Source organism: Anomaloglossus baeobatrachus, chromosome 3, assembly GCF_048569485.1.
Source record: "Anomaloglossus baeobatrachus isolate aAnoBae1 chromosome 3, aAnoBae1.hap1, whole genome shotgun sequence".
NCBI lineage: Eukaryota > Metazoa > Chordata > Amphibia > Anura > Aromobatidae > Anomaloglossus > Anomaloglossus baeobatrachus.
The window spans coordinates 96581107-96600776 of NC_134355.1; the positions used below are offsets into that span (position 1 = coordinate 96581107).

At 43.9% G+C, this 19670-nt stretch overlaps 1 protein-coding gene across 1 annotated transcript in view; it reads left to right on the forward strand.

Moving 5' to 3' along the window:
• GZF1 (GDNF inducible zinc finger protein 1) overlaps positions 1-16045 on the forward strand; it is a 32219-nt gene extending 16174 nt beyond the window's left edge. The window contains exons 3-6 of the mRNA XM_075338084.1: positions 2682-2776; positions 4383-4550; positions 13656-13813; positions 15490-16045. Of these exons, the coding sequence (XP_075194199.1) occupies positions 2682-2776; positions 4383-4550; positions 13656-13813; positions 15490-15825 (757 nt within the window). The 3' untranslated portion in view covers positions 15826-16045. The remainder of the gene's footprint in view (positions 1-2681; positions 2777-4382; positions 4551-13655; positions 13814-15489) is intronic.
• Positions 16046-19670: the final 3625 nt, after the last annotated feature.

The following is a 19670-nucleotide window of genomic DNA, read 5'->3' on the forward strand; positions in this document are numbered from 1 at the left end:
TGGGGTAGGGCGATGTTGCGGGTGGTGCAGCGGGTGTCCCAGATGCTCGCTGCGGGCGCTGTGAGGCAGGAGGAGCATCCAGAAACTGTCGGGGTGTGGACTTCAAAGAAATAGCAATCGGAGTAAATGCATGCGCAAATGGTGCTCTTGGCTCAATGACAATCCGAGATCTCATCTGCACACGCCACCTCCAGGCGCCATTTTCTTTAACCCCTTCACGACCATGGACGGATATATCTGTCATGGAGCGTGTCCCGTTAAGCCTCGCCCCCTGCCGCGGGCAGGCGGCGGGGATCGGCGCACATATCAGCTGTTATCAACAGCTGACATGTGTGGCTACATGTTCCGAGTGGAATCGCATTCCACCCGGAACATTAACCCCTTACATCTCGCTGCTAAAGTCTGGCAGTGAGATGTATATGCGCGCGGCCGTGTTTTTTACTTACCGCCGCCCCACTCTCGGGGGTTGCCATTGTAGCACAGGGTCATGTGATGACGCCTGCAGCTATGACGTTTTACTTTCGTTTTCACCCGGCCGGGAGCAGGGTGAAAACAAAAGTGACTTAATCTGCTGTTTACAGCTGTGATCAGCAGATAGATAATAGCGATCGGATTGCTGATCGCTATAGCCCCCTATGGGGACTAGTAAAATAAAAGAAAAAAAGTAAAAAAAAGTTTTAAAAAAATAAAAAAAAACAAAAAACCTAAAAGTTCAAATCTCCCCCCTTTCCCCCCATTGAAAATTAAAGGGTTAAAAAAAAAATTAAATATACACATATTTGGTATCGCCGCGTTCAGAAATGCCCGATCTATCAAAATATAAAATCAATTAATCTGATTGGAATTTTTTTGCCACTACGCCGTTTACCAAACGCCAAAATTAGGTTTTTTGGTCGCGGCAAGTTTTACGCAAAATGCAATAACAGGCGATCAAAACATAGCATCTGCGAAACTTCAGCTCGAGACGCAAAAAATAAGTCGTCACAGAGCCATAGATCCCAAAAAATGAGAACGCTACGGGTTTCGGAAAATGGCGCAAAACGTACGCCACTTTTATTGGACAAGTTTCTGAATTTTTTTTAACCCCTTAGATACAAGTAAACCTATAAATGTTTGGTGTCTACAAACTCGCACCGACCTCAGGCATCATACCCACACATCAGTTTTACCATATAGTGAACACGGTGAATAAAACATCCCAAAAACTATTGTGCCATCACACTTTTTTTGCAGTTTTTCTCCACTTGGAATTGTTTTGCTGTTTTCCAGTACACCATATGGTAAAACTTATGGTTTCATTTAAAAGTACAACTTGTCCCGCAAAAAACAAGCCCTCATATGGCAAGATTGACGGAAAAATAAAAAAGTTACGGCTCTCGGAAGAAGGGGAGCCAAAAACAAAAATGCAAAAACGGAAAGTGCCCCGGGGCTGAAGGGGTTAAGTCCGCTGCAGGGATATGAATGGGCTGGAGGCGGCTCGTTCACAGATGAGATCTTGATCTGAGAGCTCCATCTGCGCACATGCTGGTTCTTTATTCAGACAGCCCGTGGATGATGTTAAAGGTGTCATTCATGTCCTTCAAGGGCAGTGGGGCTGACTTATGGGCAATTGTAATAGGAACACAGAAGGTGGGATCTATAGGTTTACAAAGGTCTTTGGGTGTCATACATTGTTGTGGCAAGAATTTATAAGGGTTAGTACAGTAAGCTCTGGCCTGATTTTTTATATATTTTTTTATATATATATATATATATATATCTCAAAAGTCGATCTCGCGTTCTGTCTAGACTTGAATCCGCTTAAGTTTACTCCAAATGCTGGATCCTGTCCTCAGAGGTGCAAGGTCTACATAAAGAGGATAACTTGCAATGCACTCCATATTTCTATTGCTTATCCATTCAAAATATGAGCAAGCTTACTGTGCCTGTAAGGAGTGTGGCTTCTTCCTCCAACGCGTTTCACATTCTCTGGTTCTTAGGGCCAATTCACACATCTTGCATTTCGCCTGATTACCGGATCAGTCACACTCCAGTACCGTGCAATACAGTACAATAGCATCGCGGCAACCTCCGGTCACATGACAGCATGTGACTGGAGGTTGCCGTGATGCCATTGTACAGTTTTAACACTGTACTGGAGTGTGCTGAATCCGGTAATCCGGCGAAATGCCGGATGTGTGAAATGGCCCTTACTCGTGACATAGATTCAAACACTCCGGGTCTTATTGATGTCACTATGCCATGGGTAAAAGCCGAAGTGATTGAAATGCGCCAGACGGAAGTCACACTCCTTACAGGCAGAGTATGGGTGCACCATGTAGGGCTGGAGGGCACTGAAAGTTTCTGTTTGACCTGATTTTTCTTGTTTTCAATCTTACCACAGTTGGACTTTTTTTTTCGCAATCGTGCAATAGAAACAGTCAGCCAACCCAGAAACGTAAACACATGCATTATGTCAGGATGACCATGGGCCTTACATCTTGAGATACATAGCAATTCGCAGAAGTGATTGTTATATAACTACTGCAGATGTCCCCATGAGGACACAAAGCGGGAGTAGATCCCAAATTAGTGTGAATATATTGGGCTACTGGAACCTCTGTACCCCCTTTATATTCTTTATTTGTAAGCTTTTATATATCTGTATATAATTTGTAATTTTTTTTTCCCTTACCACACAGAATCCACACTGGAGAGAAACCCTTTGTCTGTGAGGAGTGCGGGGCTAAATTCACACAGAATCACATGCTCATCTATCATAAAAGGTGTCACACAGGTAACCAGCATCATCCAGTAATAATGATAATCTTTGTGATGCCGACATAATCCACAACGATATATAATGCGTTTTTTTTTGCGTTTTTGCTGCAGAAATTTCTTGAGAAAATGGTTGTAACCTTTCTGCAGACATTCCCAAGCAAAACCAATGGAAAAAAAATAGCTGTGCGCACACTTTTTTTTTTTTTCCTCAAGAAAATTCTTTCTGCAGAATTTCTTGAGAAAAAGAATGAGCATGTCACTTCCTTTCTGCAGGTACCTGCGTTATTTGCCATAGATAATGGTAAAAAAACGCAGGGACCAACCTGTGAAAAAAACGCATCAAAAACGAGGTAAAAACGCATGCGGTTTTTGGTGCGTTATTGGTGCATTTTTTTATCGCAAGTGCGCTAATCTTTCAGACTCAAGAATCCTTTTTCTAGTGTGAACAGAGCCTAAAGGTGGTGTCACACACAGCGACAACGACGTCGCTGCTACGTCACCATTTTCTGTGACGTTGCAGCGACGTTCCGTCGCTGTCTCTGTGTGTGACATCCAGCAACGAGCTGGCCCCTGCTGTGAGGTCATTGCTCGTTGCTGAATGTCCAGCTTCATTTTTTGGTCGTCGCTCTCCCGCTGTGACGCACAGATCGCTGTGTGTGACAGCGAGAGAGCGACGAACTGAAACGAGCAGGGAGCAGGAGCCGGCATCTGGCAGCTGCGGTAAGCTGTAACCATGGTAAATATCGGGTAACCAAGGGAAGACCTTTCCCTGGTTACCCGATATTTACCTTCGTTACCAGCCTCCGCCGCTCTCACGCTGCCAGCGCCGGCTCCTGCTCTCTGCACATGTAGCTGCAGTACACATCGTGTAATTAACCCGATGTGTACTGTAGCTAGGAGAGCAAGGAGCCAGCGCTAAGCAGTGTGCGCGGCTCCCTGCTCTCTGCACATGTTGCAGCACAGCGACGCGTGTCGTTATGATCGCTGCTTCGGCTGCTGTGTTTGACAGCTAAGCAGCGATCATAACAGCGACTTACAAGGTCGCTGCTACGTCACAGAAAATGGTGACGTAACAGCGACGTCGTTGTCGCTGTCGTTTAGTGTGACCCCAGCTTAAAGCTGCCTGCAGATAGTATGGGATCTAATCTGTGTCTACTGTAGACCCTCAGAGCATGCTCACAACTAGATGATTAAAGGGATTGTCTCATGTTCCTATCTTCAGGAGTGCATGGCTCCTGCTTCCTGCCTGCCAACGGGGGGCGGTGCACTCCTGACATATGACAGTTCAAGCTGGCGGTATGTACACACATGTATGTCAGTCATGGAGTGCTCTGAGGGTCTGAGCCCACTTTTTACATCGTGGCTGTCAGCCCTGTTACATAGCTGGAACCCAACAATAACTGATGTGATTGGAGTTGGCTAGGTCCTATAGACACCAGTGGGCACGGCACAAGCACCGGAGGTGAGTATAGATGGTGTTATTTTACTGGGGAGGAACATACAGATTGAGAACTATGCTGATTAAGTAGTGGACAACCCCTTTAATACATATATACAATAGAATATGTGTGAACAGCTCTGTAGTTATCTGGATGTGTTCCTTCCCTCTGTTACTAAAATAGGAGAGAGGCCTTTTATGTGTGAAACCTGTGGGAAAAGCTTTGCCTCCAAGGAATATCTAAAGCATCATAATCGCATCCATACCGGAGCCAAGCCATTTAGGTGTGATATCTGCTTCAGGTCATTCGCGCAGAGGAATTCTCTCTACCAGCATAATAAAGTGCACACTGGTAAGACAAGTGTATTATCTGTCTGCGAGGAACCTATTTATTACAACTGTGTCTTCTTATGTGTAATATTTGTCGTTTCAAATAACTTTCAGAGGAAGCTGTGTGTATGAGGATTTACACGGTTTCTTATATGACTTAGGCTATGTGCGCACTTACCGGATTTTGCTGCGGATTTTTTGCGGTTTTGCTGCATGTTTCACTGCAGAAAATGTTCATAACATCTCTGCAGTGAATCACCAGCAAAACCTATGGGAAAAAAAATCCTGTGCGCACTAGGCGGATGTTGACAACTGCATGTTTTGCTGCGGGATTCCTGCAGCAAAAACAATTGCATGTCAATTCTTTTCCGCACGTCGCTGCGGGATTTCACTCCATTGACTCCAATGTAATCGTGAAATCCCGCAGGGAATAACGCAGGCAGCAAATTCTGTGCGGTTCACTGCGTTTTGCTGCGTTATTCCCTGCGGTATTTCGCGGTTTACCTCCGGTAATGTACATCGCTTGCTTTCGGTTTTGCAGGGAAGTGATGTCATTACAGGAAGAGGAAGCCATGCAGAGAGTAAACAAACACACAGATCACAGACACATCACAGACACAGAACACATAGAACACACATAGAAAGCAAACGGAAATATAGAAAACAAAACACGTGGGCTCCGCTGCATATTTACCATCCAGCCGAGGTAAGCACACAGCGGCGGCCCGGTATTCTCAGGCTGGGGAGGGAGAGGGGCAGGGTTAATGTCCCCTGCCTCACTCCCCCTCCGGCAGCCGAGAATATCAGCCGCAGCTGCCCCGGCACTGTCGCATGCATTATCCGGCAGTACCGGCGTGTCCCCAGCTCTTCCTGCCGCCGTGTAGCAGTGGCAGGCAAGGTAATACAAGGGGTTAATGGTGGTGGATCACCGCCATTAACTCCAGGCTTGATCATGGCAGCGTCTATGTGACAGCTTACATGATCAACCCGTAAGTAAAGTAAATAAAACACACAGAAAAATCCTTTATTTTAAATAAAACACAAACAAGCCTCGTTCACCCTTTTATTAACCCCTCTCGAAACAAAGCTCCGGCATAATCCACAGGTCCTGCGTCCTGCGAGGCTTGCATCCAGCCGCGACTGACACACAGCGCTGAATGAATGCAGCAGACAGCAGAGGTAATTACCGGTCATTTCCCACGGCCGGTAATGTGAACTCACTGCCAACCGTGGGAAATGCAGCGATCTGTCCTCTATCTATGCCTCTATCTATCTATCTATCTATCTATCCCTCTATCTATCTATTCTTCTGTCTCTTTATCTATCTATCTACTATCTAAGAAGGAAATGATTTTTTTTTCTTTTTTTTCAACGTGCTTTATTGCATTGAATGCAATAAGCACATGCACCAACCCGCACGCGGCCAAACCGCGGCAATGCCACGAACAATACCGTGGTAAAACCGCAGGAAACCGCGGCAAACCGCATGCGGTTTTCGGGTGCGGTTTGCCGCGGTTTTTTACAGCGGGTGCGGTAATCTTTGAGAGCATGCGGAATTTTCTCAAGAAAATTCCATTTCCCAGTGCGCACAGGGCCTTACTGTATTTTTTGAACTATAAGACACTCCAGATCATAAAATATAAGCAAAAAATGGGGTCGTGATGCACTGTTATGGGGGTAATGTCCCCCAATTCTGTACTAATGTTCACCATCCTGGGCCTCTTCCTGGTATATATGTCCCCCATCCTGGTATGTATAATCCTCATCCTGGGTGCATCCCGGTATATAATGTCCCTCCATCCTGGTATGTATGTCCCCCAACCTAGTATATATGATTTCCATCATGGGCACATCCTGGTGTATATATACATCCCATTATGTTGCACACTTAAAAAAAAAATATATGATGTTATTCACATTCCATCCACTTCCTCAACGCCCAGCGTCCTCTTCTGATGTTAACAACTGACTTCAGCGTGTAAGCGGGGCAGCACATGACGTCCCTGCCATGCACCCCCAGTTACACGCCGAAATCAGCTGCTGTCTAATCCAAAATGAATATTCACCACTCACCACGCCCGGGTTTATTGGCACAGGGACCAGTGAATATTCATATTCTTTAATAGCGGGCACACAAGCCCACCCCAGCTTCCTGCTACCCGCAGCAGCGACCTGACTTCTGTGACCCATTCTGCTCCTCATCCCCCTACAGGCAGCCAGGCACATCTGGACTATAAGATGCACCCTTCAATTCCCTCCCAAATTTTGGGGAAAAAAGTGTGTCTTAGGCTGTGTCCGCACTTTGCGTTTTCACCTGCTTTTTCGCAGCATTTTGACCTGCAGCGTTTTCATGCCAAAATGCATGCGTTTTGATTTTCCAGCAAAGTCTATGGCAAAAGTGGATTTCTTGTCCGCACTATGCAGTTCAAAACGCTGCGTTTAATTTGCATAATTTTGGGCAAAAACTCAGCGTGCAAAGAAGCAGCATGTCAATTGTTTTTGCCATTTGGGCTGCGTTTTGCTAACATTGAAGCCAATGAGAAGTTGTAACAAGCAAGCAACATCAAAATTCCAGCGTTTTACCTGCTTTTTGGCTGCAGAAAACATGCGTTTCTGACATCAAAATAATGGAATGATATGTCCCTTTACACACACATAGCCCGACAATTAAATTAATGAAAAATAATAATTTCTTGGAATTTTAGCGATAAATAGTATAAAACCGCTATAATTATATTAAATTAACCCCTTAAGGACGAAGCCAGTTTTGTCCTTAATGCCCAGGCCATTTTTTGCAATTCTGACCAGTGTCACTTTATGAGGTCATAACTCTGGAACGCTTCAACGGATCCCGGTGATTCTGACATTGTTTTTTCGTGACATATTGTACTTCATGATAGTTATAAATTTAGAACGATATTTTTTGCTTTTATTTGTGAAAAAATCGGAAATTTGATGAAAATTTTGAAAATTTTGCAATTTTCAAACTTTTAATTTTTATGCCCTTAACCCAGAGAGTTATGTCACACAAAACAGTTAATAAATAACATTTCCCACATGTCTACTTTACATTAGCGCAATTTCTGAAACAAAATGTTTTGGGGTTAGGAAGTTAGAAGGGGTCAAAGTTCATCTGCAATTTCCCATTTTTTCAACAAAATTCACAAAACCATTTTTTTAGGGACCACATCACATTTGAAGTGACTTTGAGAGGCCTAAGTGACAGAAAATACCTAAAAGTGACACCATTCTCAAAACAGCACCCCTCAAAGTACTCAAAACCACATCCAAGAAGTTTATTAACCCTTCAGGTGCTTCACAGGAACTAAAGCAAAGTGGAATGAAAAAAAGCAAAAAATAACATTTTACCTAAAATGTTGCTCTACCCCAAATTTATTCACTTTTAGAAGAAATAACACAACAAAATGAACCCCAAAACTTGTTACCCACTTTCTTATGAACGCGCCAATACCCCACATGTGGTCAGAAACCTTTGTTTGGACAAATGGGAGGGCTCGGAACAGAAGGAGCAATATTTGAATTTTGGAAAGCAAATTTGGCTGAAATAGATTGCGGGCACCATGTTGCATTTACATGTCCGCTAAGGTACCTAAACAGCAGAAACCCCTCACAAGTGACACCATTTTGGAAACTAGACCCCTTAAGGCTTCTATCTAGGGGTATAGTGAGCATTTTGGATCCACAAGTACTTCACAGATTTTGATAACGTTACGTTGTCACATTGAAAATTTTCATTTTTTTCTCAAAAATGTTGCTTTAGCATCAATTTTTTCACTTTTTCAAGAGGTAATTCCAAAAATTTGGTACCCACGTTTGTTACCCACTTTTTTATGAGCGCGGTGATACCTCACTTGTGGTCTGAAACCTTTGTTTGGAGAAATGGGAGGGCTTGGAACGGAAGGAGCAATATTTGAATTTTGGAAAGGAAATTTGGCTGAAAAAGATTGCAGGCACCATGTCGCATTTGGAGGACCCCTAAGGTACGTAAACAGCAAAAAAACACCACAAGTGACCCCATATTGGAAACTAGGCCCCTCAAGGAATTTATCTTGATGTTTGGTGAGTACCCTGAACCTCCAGGTGCTTTACAGAAGTTTATAACGTTGAGCCATGAAAATAAAAAAATAAAATTTTACCACAAAATTGTTACTTCAACCAGGTAGCTTTTTTTTTCACAAGGGTAACAGGAAATAAATCACCATGAAATTTATTGCGCAATTTCTCCTGAGTTTGTTGATATCTTGTATGTGGTGGAAATCAACTGTTTGGGCACACTACAGGGCTCAGAAGAGAAGGAGTGCAGTTTGACTGCAAAATTGGCTGGAATCAATAGCGGACGCCATGTTGCATTAGGAGAGCCCCTGAGGTGCCTAAGCAGTGGAGGTCCCCCACAAGTGACCCCATTCTGGAAATAAGACCCCTCAAGGCTTTAATCTAGGTGTATATTGAGCATTTTGAATCCACGAATACTTCACAGAATTTGATAAGCTTAGGTTGCCATATTGAAATTTTCATTTTTTTCACAAGAATGTTGATTTAGCGACACATTTTTCACTTTTTCAAGAGGCAACAACAAAACGTGTACCCCACAGGTTGTTATCTAATTTCTTGTGAGCGCAGGGATACCCCACATGTGGCCAAAAACCTTTGTTTGGATAAATGGGAGGGCTTGGAATGGAAGGAGCACCATTTGAATTTTGGAAAAGTTGAAGTAAATTGCGCGCACCATGTCACATTAGCAGGGCCCCTTGGGTACCTATACATCAGAAACCCCCCACAAGTGACCTCATTTTGGAAACTGGACCCCTCAAGGATTTTATTCAGGAGTATAGTAAGCATTTTGAATCCACAGGTACTTCACAAAAATGTTGCTGTAGCAACAAATTTCTCACTGTTAAGGGGGCTTTACACGCTGCGACATCGCTAATGCGGAGTCGTTAGGGTCACGGAATTGGTGACGCACATCCGGCCGCATTAGCGATGTTGCTGCGTGTGACACCGATGAGCGATTTTGCATCGTTGCAAAAACGTGCAAAATCGCTCATCGGTGACATGGGGGTCCATTCTCGATTATCGTTACTGCAGCAGTAACGATGTAGTTCGTCGCTCCTGCGGCAGCACACATCGCTATGTGTGACGCCGCAGGAACGAGGAACCTCTCCTTACCTGCCTCCCGGCCGCTATGAGGAAGGAAGAAGGTGGGCGGGATGTTCCGGCCACTCATCTCCGCCCCTCCGCTTCTATTGGGCGGCCGCTCAGTGACGTCACTGTGACGCCACACGGACCGCCCCCTTAGAAAGGAGGCGGTTCGCCGGTCACAGCGACGTCGCCGGGCAGGTAAGTATGTGTGATGCGTCTGCGCGATGTTGTGCGGCACGGGCAGCGATTTGCCCGTGTCGCACAACAGATGGGGGCGGGTACCCACACTAGCGATATCGGGACCGATATCGCAGCGTGTAAAGTAGCCTTTAGGCTATGTGGCCATGATCCAGCGACACGGCGTCCAGTACACAGTGTCAGCCTTCCTGCAGAAATGTGAGTGTTGTCCACGGGAGAACGCAGCTGCCCATGCCCACGATTTGGGTTCAGGCTGCTGTGGACTTTAGTTTTATTCTACCTGCAAAGAACACTCATCTCCGCAGCATAAATTGACATGCTGAGGCTCGGGAAGCTGCGCCACAGGTCGGTTTATGCTGCGGAGAAAAGAAACACAGTGGGCACGGGATTTCTAAAAATCCTGCCACTGTGCTTCTACTGCACAACGCAGCGTTATGGACGCAGGGAAAACACTCTGCGCCCAAAACGCTGCAAACCCTGATTGTGGGCACACAGCGTAAAATGCTACAGTGGATGAATGGATAGATGTCAAACATATATAACGTCCCACCCCCCTGCATATTCTAAGCTGGCGCCCTTTAGTGCCTTTCATGTGACACTAAAGGATGCCTAGCCTTGTATTTAGCCCAAAAAAAAAAAAAAAAAATTAAAATAAATGACGTGGGGTCCCCCCTATTTTTGATAGCCAGCTAGGGTAAAGCAGACAGCTATAGCCTGCAAACCACAGCTGACAGCTTCATCTTGTCTGGTGATCAATTTGGAGGGCTCCCCAAGCTGTTTTTTTTTTTTAATTATTTATAAATAAATAATTAAAAAAAACAAACAAACGTGGGGTCCCCCCAAATTAGATCACCAGCCAAGGTGAAGCTGACAGCTGGGGTCTGGTATTTTCAGGATGGGAAGAGCCATGGTTATTGGACTCTTCCCAGCCTAAAAATAGCAGGCCGCAGCCGCCCCAGAAGTGGCGCATCCATTAGATGCGCCAATTCTGGCGCTTCGCCCCAGCTCATCCCGCGCCCTGGTGCGTTGGCTAACGGGGTAATGAATGGGGTTGATACCAGGTGTGTAATGTCACCTGGCATCAAGCCCAGCAATTAGTTATGTCACGGCGTCTATCAGATACCCGACATAACTAATTGACAGTAATAAGAAAAAAAATTGACAACAAAAAAAAATTTATTTGAAAAAACACTCCCCAAAACATTCCCTGATTGACCAATTTATTGAAAAGAAAAAAAAAATCCACTATAATCCATTTGGACGTCCCACGTCGACTCTGGACCTTCTAGAATATGGGGGACACGTTCAGGGAACGTATCCCCCATTTTCTAGGAGGGCAGACCCTCCATTTGAGGAGAGTGGGTACAAAAAGCTGCACCCACCCTCCCCGGGTCACAGCTGCACAGTGCTGAGCAGCAGCCAGCGTCTCTGAACACAGGAAGCTGTCATCTGCTCGGCACATGTGACCGGCGTCTGCAGAGAAGGAGGAGGGGGCCGCGGGGGATCAGCGCTCCGGTATGTGTGACACCGGGGGACACCAGGGGGGGGGGGTAGGGGGGGACCCGGCAGGGCCTAGGGAGCAGGTTTCTGTCGTATGTGTTATGGCACATACGACAGAAACCATAGGAACACTGTAAATGCGGCCGGCGCGCTGCTGTGCTCTCCGATGCGCGCGGCCATCTTGGATTTTCGGGAGGGGGTTGGGGGTCGGGGGGGGCACTTTGGGGATACCGAGGGGACCGGAGGGAACCGGGAAAAAGATTTATCTCCCATCTGGCATGTTTGATCATGCCAGATGGGAGATAAATGATTTTTTACCGGCGCGCTCATTTACTATAACTTGATGATCGGTATACGGTGTATACCGGTCATCAGGTGAGCGGGGACCGGAAAAACCGGCCCGAATCATGATCTCCAGGGTCTCAGCTACCCCCGGCAGCTGAGACCCCGGAAATTTTCTGACTCTGGGGGGCGCTAGACCCTTTTTTCCGACCGCCGTTTTAAAACGGCAGAAAGGAATAAGTACCCTTTTTTAGTGCCGTTTTAAAACGTAACGCGGTCGTAATGGGGTTAACTATTTTCGTTATGATTTAAATAATTATATTTATTTCCTTTTTTTCCCTTTTTTCATAGTGTTTGTATGTCAAAACTTTATTTAGTAGTGTCTTTGTAATCAAAACGCATCTGACTTTAAGCAATGGAAACGCAGGTAAAAAGCGCTAAAAACGCACGCGTATTTACCGCGATTTTGTGGTCAAAAGCAACTTTGGCAAAAGCAATTTCAGCCAGAGGATGCGTTTAGAACTGCAACTACGACGACGCAAAGTGCGGACACAGCCTTATAGTCAAAATAAATACTATATCTATCCTGCATTTTTTTTTACTTGTTTTTCCCTTGATTTCTAATTTTTTTGTGTTTGGAGATGAGACTATTATGTCTCCAATATACAGTATACAGAAAAGACGAGATCCTACTCCGCAGGTCAAGGTTTGCTGTGGAAAAAACAAGCACAGTGGACATGGGATTTCTAGAAATCTCATCCACTGTGCTTGTATTGTACAACGCAGCGTTTTGGACACAGTGAAAACACGCTACATCCAAAACGCTGCAAACACTGATCGTGGGCACGCACGCTAGAAATATATTTATCTAGAAAATTGGTGACATGTTCAACACTTTATTTCACCCGCTGTATGTATGTTCCTTTCTTTGACACCGTTTGTGCGGGATGTTTGTCAACTCTGTAACCAGGATGTTACCCAGATCTGGATTTTAGAGATTTTGACCTGTTCCGTTTACTGTCTTCATGCTGAATTTTTATATTAAGAATATGCTATCCACATCAGGCTCTTCCTGGGACGGAAATTTTGAGCCACAAACGTGAATATTAAGGCAATTCTTACAAAACATCCCTCTAAGTTTTGGGTGACATTTTCACGAGGTACGAGATGTCTAGTTTTGGAAAATATATAGGAATAGGGCATAATTTGTTTCTACATTTATGTGCCGCTCTTCCCCTCAACCCAGCACTTCCTGAACTGATCGTTCACTGCTAGAATCCATTTGAGAGGTAAGACGGATACACGAGTCACTGAGGAATCAAATTACATTCCGCCCATACGAATCCATGGAGATGACAGCAGAGTATTGGGAGGGAAAAACAGGCAGAGAGACACATAACCAGTGATTCTGCTTTCTATTGTGTTTTCCTTTATCCAGAGCTAGATTCACAGCTACTTGGTTGCCCTGTATTTCTGTATAATGTCCTCCATACTGCTGCGAAGGGTATGATGCCACTTGTGTATGACTTGCGCGAGTCTCGCATCAGTATCACCCAGCACGGCGCATTCTCTACTGACAAGAGTGGGTTGGCTGCATGGAAATACATGCAGCTGACCCGCTCTTGTCAGGAGAGAGTGCGCCGTGCTGGGTGATACTGATGCGAGACTCGCGCAAGTCATACGCAAGTGGAATCCTTCCCTAAGGGTGTACTACAGACAGATAGGGGAGCAGGATCTCTTCTTTTATGGGTTGTTTTTTGAAGGCCTCATAGCTGCTAATCTCCCCCCATTTTCTCGAAAACACTTGGAAATTAGAGATGAAGCCTGTCTATGAACAAAACTGGTAAAAATGCAAAGTACAAGCCACATAATGGCCACAAATGATGTTATTTCTCATGTATGAACCTATTACAGATTATCCTGAAAAGTCATTTGAAAAGGCAGGTCCGATACAATTTTGGTTAACTCTGTATATTCTTCTTAACAGGAGAACGCCCATATTGTTGTAAGCAATGTGGAAAGCAGTTTACTCAGCTGAATGCCCTGCAGCGGCACAACCGGATCCACACAGGAGAGAAGCCATTCATGTGCATCGCATGTCAGCGGACCTTTACTGACAAGTCAACGCTCCGCAGACACACCTCTGTAAGACCTTTGTTGACCGCAGCAGGAGTATATAGGGGCCTTTGATATCTTGTGGTTATTTTTTGAACAGTGAAGTTTTGCAGGTGTTTTGTTTGTTTTTTGTTGGGTTGTTTTTTTTTTGCTTTTAGTAGCCAAAACTTCGATTGATTCCAAGAAAATAAAGTGTAGAACTTTCCTTTTTTGTTTTTTTTTTTGTTTTTTTCTGTTTAGGCTACACTTCTCATTTGCACTTAAAAGGATTGTCCCAGTACATTTTAATCTATAGATAATAGTACACAATGTCCACAATTGGATGTGTTAAAAAATAAATAAAAAGTTCCTTGTAACAAAATAGTCGCGCTCAATTGAACAGCTTCTTCTTTATTACTTGAAAAATTCTTGTACACGGGACATCAGGTATTTACAAAAGAATGCTATAGTGGCATGTACAGCATCCAAAAGTTATTGTGCTGAGATAATCTTATACATGTACCCCTGCTATGTGCTGTGTAATGGCTGTGTCTGACCGTACAGGGACATGGTCTGATCATACCACAGTTCCTGGCTTGGGGATGGAAAGTATACAGACAGAACAGCATGGGATTTCAGCTGATTCTTTCTGTGAGGTGCAACATTTTTTTCCTGTTTGAAAACAATGTTTTAAAACGCAGAAGGCCCCAGCTGCGACCCTGTCTTTATACTCTTGTTTTCTGTCCTAACCAATAGATAAATTCTATCAACAAACCATGTTCCTGCATGGTCAGCCACGGCCATTACACTGTACATAGCAGTCATCAACCATAGCAAAAATCCCCTAAAAATGGATTTCAAATCAAAAAAGGTCTGTGGAGACTATGTAGGAGTCTCGACACAGAAAATAGCCAGATATCCCTCTGGGAAGGACTTAGCCAAGGAGTGGCTCTTTTTAAGGAGACCACCATAACCACCATATTAAGAGGCCCTTTTAGTCAATATCCAATTCTTTGACGAGTTTAAAGATATGACAAAGGAAATACCAAGGCCAGGTATCCATCCACAGACAGCTGCTTCGGGTTATTGCCCCTCATCAGTGTGGAGTAGGATTCTGGCTAGGTGGGAGCATTGCCTAGTAGACTAGCAAGACAAAACAATCACTGATCTCGGGGAGACCAGCCAGAGAAAACACTGCCGGCAGCCAGCAAAGGCGCTCAACACAGTGAAATCCTAGGTGCATTGCCCCGTGGGAAGTATGCAAATCAAAAAAGGTCAGTGGAGCCTCTGTTAGGAGTCTTGATGCAGAAAATAGCCAGATATCCCTCCGTGAAGGACCTAACACCTAGGATTTCACTGTGTTGAGCGCCTTTGCTGGCTGCCGGCAGTGTTTTCTCTGGCTGGTCTCCCCGAGATCAGCGATTATTTTGTCTAAAAATGTTTTTCTTAGATATACATCAACACATTTAAAGGACAAACCAGGATAAAAGAGAAACCAGAGACAGAGCTTCTTCTCTATAGTGTCTGTGTCGGGCTGGTTCTGCAGTCCGGCCTTATTTGAATGTTTGAATAGAGCTTTATCCTTCATGACATCTGTGTACTCTTGTCCTTTTACAGAAATAAAGCACACCCTCCATTGTAAGGCTGATGATACAAGCAAGTCACATAAAGTCAGAACCAGTTGGATTTTTTCTTTTTACACTTTTTCTTTCATTATTTTCTTACAGATCCATGATAAGAATACACCCTGGAAATCATTCCTTGTTGTCCTGGATCCGAAGGCAGAAGAAGGTCAGAAATCAGACCTCGCTGAAGATGATGGTGAAGAGTCACCAAACCCTGCCGAAAAGCTGACTTTCTCAGAAAATGGTCACTACCAGAACCTGACTGTGGTGCCAGGAACTGTGGATTTATTACAAGAAAACAACACTACCTCTATTCTAGGCTGCAAGACGGACTGTACCATAATACCTCAAGAAGTGTATATAGCTACAACACTGAGCCACCTGACCGTCCTCCATACGCAGTCTGAATCCATACAGGCAATGGTCAACCTGGAGTAATCCAGCCATGAATGGTGCAAGTAGATAAGGGACGTGGTGACAGTGGCAGGGACCAGACAGTCCCAGCACCGGTCTTACTATCCTACCTCACTTTGTAGGATCCATGAACTGTTTGTCACTAAGGGAAGGCCCAATTATTTTTGTATATAAACTATTTTAGTTGTTAGTTAATTATCCTAAAATATGTCTCAATCTACTATAAATTTCCATTCCAAGCGGTGATGTGTGTGTTTGTCTTCAGTATTGCAAAGCATAATACGCAAAATCTCAACGGTGGCACCCAAAGGATGAAGATGATGCAATATGACGCACTGATGAATACAAAATTAATTTTTATTAAATAGTTTTTTGAAATACAAAAATTAAAAATCAAAGTTGCCACAAGGGTCACGAACCAATAGAGGTAAGAGGATAAGATTTATATGGCACAAATTACCAAATGTGTTATAACAACTTGCTAGGAACAGTAAAATATTCAGGCTTAGATGTCAAACACTACATCAATAATATTGCCTCAAAAATAACCGGATCATAAATGAACATCAATAAAATGCCATATTAGATGATAACCATACTATAGTACCATGCCGTTCTATTACATACCAACAATTACATTCATATGATATGGTAAATTGGTCACTATTAAAGGGAATCTGTCACCAGATTTTTGTCACCTAATCTGAGAGCAGCACAATGTAGATGCAGAGATCCTGATTCCAGTGATATGAAACGAGCGAGCGAGGTGCTGAATTCAAGTAAAGTGCTGAATTTAAGATAAGTAATTGTTGAATTTCATTAGGGAATTGTGTGTCTGTTTGTGATTCTGTGAAAAGGGAAAAAAAAAAAAAAAAAAAAAAAAAAAAAGGTTAGTCTTGTGATTTAATTAGTAGGATTAGTCACACCTGTTTCTAGAAGCTTCCAGCAGCTTCTGATACTCATTGTACATCTATATAAACCAGCCAGTACTAGCGAGGGGGCTGAGCGAGCGAGGTGCTGAATTCAAGTAAAGTGCTGAATTTAAGATAACAATTACATAGTTTGACACAAGAACATAGTTTGAATTTATCCTTATACGTTTCCCATTGGGTTTCTTTCGTTTTTTTTCTCTTTGTTTTTCTACTTTACTGTTGATCCGCATTTGATAGGTGCTCCATGGACAATGCTACCAGGTGTGTATCTTGTCAGATGTATGCATGCCTTGAGCAGCCATTCGAGGGTGAATATGTCTGCACTCGATGCAAGCATGTTGCGTATTTGGAAGCCAAGGTAACTGATCTAAATAAGCAGCTTGCAACACTAAGGGGCATTGCAAACCTGGAGAGGAGTTTAGAGCTCACTGAGCTTTCTCTGGCTGGGGCCAGTGATATGGAGGAGGGTGGAAGTGGGGAAGATCAGGACCCAGAGGTAGGTAGCTGGGTAACAGTTAGAAGAAGAGGTAGGGGGAAAAGTGTCAGGGAGCCTAGTCCTGATCTGGCACAACCTAGTAAATATGCCTGTTTGGCTGATATTAGGAATGAAGGGCCTGGACTAGGGTCACTACAGCAGGACGTTGCTCCTAGCAACCAGGAAAACAACTGCTGTAGGAAGGAGGGAAATAGGAGTGCAGCAAAGCCCAGACAGATGTTGGTGGTAGGGGACTCTATAATTAGGCGGACAGACAGGGTCATCTGTCGCCGAGACCGTGAATGCCGAACAGTGTGTTGTCTGCCGGGTGCTGGGGTTCGGCATATTGTGGATCGGATAGACAGATTGCTGGGTGGGGCTGGGGAAAACCCAGCGGTCATGGTGCACATTGGTACTAATGACAAAGTTAGAGGCAGGTGGAAGGTCCTTAAAAATGATTACAGGGAACTAGGAGAGAAGCTGAAGTCCAGGACCTCCAAGGTGGTGTTTTCAGAAATACTACCGGTGCCACGAGCGTCACTAGAAAGACAGCGGGAGCTTAGGGAGATAAATATGTGGCTTAGAAATTGGTGCAGGAAGGAAGGGTTCGGGTTCATGGAGAACTGGGCCGACTTCTCAGTCGGCTACAGGCTCTACGGTAGGGACGGGCTGCACCTCAATGGGGAAGGTGCAGCTGTGCTGGGGGAGAAAATGGTCAGACGGATGGAGGAGCTTTTAAACTAGGATCGGGGGGGAGGGAGGGTAGTGGAGCAAATAAGGGGATAGATAGAGCAGATAGAGACAGGGAGACGGTAGGGGTCAATGAAGGATTAGGGGGGGATGGGACATACAAGGAACGTAGGGAGGCTAGGAGTAATAAAGGTGTTAATAGGATTAAATATCTACTGGCAAATGCAAGAAGTCTTGCAAACAAAATGAATGAATTGGAGACTCTTATGTCAACCATGGATTATGATGTGGTGGGCATTACGGAAACCTGGCTGGATGAAAGCCATGACTGGGTGACAAACATACAGGGTTATAGTACATTTAGGAAGGACAGGAAAGGCCAAAAAGGTGGTGGGGTGTGTATATTTATCAAATCTAACCTAAAACCTGTGTTGTATGATGACATTGAGGGGAACAGCAACAATGTAGAGTCAGTATGGGTAAATGTACATGGGGAGGGGAATAATGGAAAAATGCTAATTGGAGTTTGCTATAAGCCTCCTAACATACCTGAACAAATAGAGGGTGAAATGCTGGAACAAATTGAAAAGGCAGCTAATAATAATAATCGGGTTCTTATTATGGGGGATTTCAACTATCCAGACATTCAGTGGGACATAGAATCTTCTGGTTCTGCTAAAAGCTGTAAGTTCTTATCTACCATTCAGGACCATTTCCTCTCTCAGATGGTAGATGAACCGACCAGGGGAGATAATTTGCTAGATCTGGTCCTGTCAAATAGACCGGATACAATTTCAAATCTACAGGTCCGGGAGCACTTGGGCACCAGCGATCATAATATGGTAAGCTTCGACATAATATTCAATAGAACATTTCAAAGGGGGAATGCTAAAACCTGGAATTTTAGGAAAGCTGATTTCAACAAATTAAGGGAAGAGCTTAAATGTGTAGATTGGGACAGAGTCATGGTAACTGGGGATACCGAACATAAATGGGGTAAGTTTAAGGATATACTGCTAGAGTCCTGTAAAAAACTTATACCCTCTGGTAATAAAATGTCCAGGAATAAAAAGAAACCACTATGGATAAATAAGACTGTACAAAGTATAATAAAACAAAAACAAAGGGCGTTTAACATCTTAAAGGCTGAGAATACAGAAATAGCATTGCAGGCGTATAAAGATATCAATAGGCAATGCAAAAAAAGAAATCAAACAAGCAAAACTAGCTACTGAAACAAAAATCGCCAATGACATTAAAATAAATCCCAAAATCTTTTATAAATACATTAATGCCAAAAGGAAAACAAAGGATAGTATCGGACCCTTAAAATATAATAACAAGTTAGTTATAGAGGACAAACAAAAAACTGAGATATTAAATAGGCATTTCTCATCTGTATTCACCAAGGAACTGACTGTACCAGGGATCATTCAACAAGTGAAAAATCAAAGTCCACCACCCGATATAATTAATTTAACACAAGATGAAGTACGCCTACGTCTGAGTAAATTAAACATTGACAAATCCCCAGGGCCAGATGGCATTCATCCACGAATATTGAGGGAATTGAGCTCCGTAATCGACAGACCGCTGTATCTCATCTTTTTAGACTCACTTGTAACAGGGTTGGTGCCTCAGGATTGGAGGATTGCTGATGTGGTACCGATATTTAAGAAAGGTAAGAGGGTAGATCCAGGCAACTACCGTCCAGTAAGCCTGACATCAGTAGTATGCAAAGTTTTTGAGGGCATTTTAAGGGATGACATGCA